The following is a 2,309-nucleotide window of genomic DNA, read 5'->3' on the forward strand; positions in this document are numbered from 1 at the left end:
AGTCCAAGCAATTGAAAGGATGCCTTCCCCATCAAACATCAAAGAAATGCAAAAATTAGTAGGACGTTTAGCTGCGCTCAATCGTTTCCTAGCTAATCACGCTGCAAAATCCTTCCCGTTTATCAAGACATTGTGCAACTGCATGAAGAAAAGCCAGTTTCAATAGACTCCGGAAGCAGAGAGTGCATTCCGCGAGATAAAGGATTGCCTCATCAAGCTGCCAACATTAACCGCACCAAACAAAGGAGAACCCTTGGTACTATATCTATCAGCTTCTGATAGGGCAGTTGGAGCGGTGTTACTTGTCGATCGTCAAGGTACTCAAACACCAGTCTACTATGTGTCACGAACCTTGACCGACCCAGAAACTCGGTATGCCATCATGGAGAAACTAGTCCTCGCGCTGATTCATGCTTCAAGACGGCTGCGCAGGTACTTCGCCAACCACGTCATCCATGTGCTAACAAATTACAACATTGGCAACATCCTCGCAAGGCCAGAAATATCAGGAAGACTAGCCAAATGGGCGATAGAACTGGGAGGTCACAGCGTGGTTTTCAGACCACGACCATCAATCAAAGGCCAAGTCTTGGCAGACTTTATGACGGAAGTTCCAGATGACAAAGATCGAGAATGTAAAGCAATGGAAAAAGCTGAGAAAAAGCAAGTAGAAGAGCCATGGTTGTTATACACAGACGGCGCGTCTAACGAAGACGGAGTAGGTGCAGGGCTTAGGCTGGTAAGCCCCGACAAACATGAATTCACATATGCCATACGCCTGGATTTTAAAAGCACGAACAATGAAGCCGAGTATGAAGCTTTCCTGGCTGGCTTACGGTTGGCGATCAAAATGGGGGTCCGACACATCGAAGCGCATGTGGACTCCATGCTAGTAGCGGGGCAAATCAACGGCCAATACGAAGCCAAGGGAGATGTAATGGCACTCTATCTCAGCCAAGCAAAAACGTTGCTACAAACCTTCTACTCCTACAAGGTGCACCACATAAACAAAAGCGAGAACAAGCCAGCAGACACGCTGAGTAAACTCGCATCAACAAGTTTTCAACACCTAGCAAAGGATGTGCGCATAGAAGTATTGAGCAACCCATCTGTTCCACTCAGAGAAGTAAGCGTCATCCAGACAGGGACAACTTCTTGGGTGACCCCAATAATCATGTACCTTCAATCTGGGATTCTCCCGGAAAACAAAGTAGAAGCAAGAAAAATCCAATACAAGGCCGAGCACAATCAGATGGCCGATGGAATTTTAGACAGGAGGTCATACCTAGGCCCGTTGCTAAGATGCGTAGACTCCGAAGATGCAAACTACTTAATCCGGGAAGTTCATGAAGGAATTTGTGGTATTCATGCCGGGCCTCGAATGGTGGTGGCAAAAGTGATGAACGCCTGGTACTACTGGCCCGGGATGCATTTAGACGCTGTAAAAGAGTTGCGGAAGTGCAGTGGATGCCAGAGACATGCGCCTAAGACCATGCGCCCCAAAAATGAACTAGTACCAGTCACAACCGCATGGCCCTTTCAACAATTGGGCATAGACATGGTAGGTCCTTTCCCGGAAGCACCAGGGGCGGTCAAATTCATAATAGTCGCAGTCGACTATTTCACCAAGTGGGTAGAGGCGAAAGCACTTGCATCAACCACATCAACAGTCGTCAAGCGATTCATATGGGAACAAATCATATGCCGTTTTGGCCTACCTCTCAGAATCATCACCGATAACGGAACTAACTTCGCAGCAGACGACCTCGAACGATGGTTCAAAGAACTACACATCGAACACACCTTCTCTTCGGTTGCGCACCCGTAAGGGAACGGTCAAGTAGAGGCACTCAACAAAAGTATCGTCGATGGTATCAAAGCAAGGCTAGGCGAGAAAAGAAGAGGGTGGGTAGACGAACTGCCCAGCATATTGTGGGCACATAGGACAATGCCAAAGACAAGCAATGGTGAGACACCATTCAGCTTAGTCTATGGGTCTGAAGCAGGCATACCAGCAGAAATCAGACTGCCGTCTCCACGAATGCTCTCCATGAATTTAATCAACAACGAAGAAGAAAGGAGGATTGATCTGGACCTCCTAAAAGAACGGAGAGAGATGGCAGCAATCAATGAGGCCAAGTACAAAACGAAGCTGGAAAAATATTACAACTCTAGAGTCCGAGTCTGCACTTTCAATCCAGGAGACTACGTCCTAAGAGACAATGAGGCTTCCAACGCAGAAAAGCCTGGAAAACTGGCACCCAAATGGGAAGGCCCATATGTCATCGATGCAGTACTCGGCAAGGGAG

The 2,309-nt window shown here is 47.6% G+C and overlaps 1 protein-coding gene across 1 annotated transcript; it reads left to right on the top strand.

Annotated features, from left to right (window-relative positions):
• The first annotated feature begins 382 nt into the window (after nt 1–382).
• On the top strand, nt 383–1,828 carry LOC110867015. Its single transcript, XM_022116163.1, has one exon. The coding sequence runs from the start codon at nt 383–385 to the stop codon at nt 1,826–1,828; it is 1,446 nt and encodes a 481-aa protein (XP_021971855.1).
• Nucleotides 1,829–2,309: the final 481 nt, after the last annotated feature.

This window comes from Helianthus annuus, chromosome 7, assembly GCF_002127325.2.
Source record: "Helianthus annuus cultivar XRQ/B chromosome 7, HanXRQr2.0-SUNRISE, whole genome shotgun sequence".
Classification (NCBI taxonomy): Eukaryota; Viridiplantae; Streptophyta; class Magnoliopsida; order Asterales; family Asteraceae; genus Helianthus; species Helianthus annuus.

Excerpts from the sequence above, each read along its gene's own strand:
- LOC110867015 (XM_022116163.1), top strand. The coding sequence starts at position 383 with ATGGAGAAACTAGTCCTCGCGCTGATTCATGCTTCAAGACGGCTGCGC.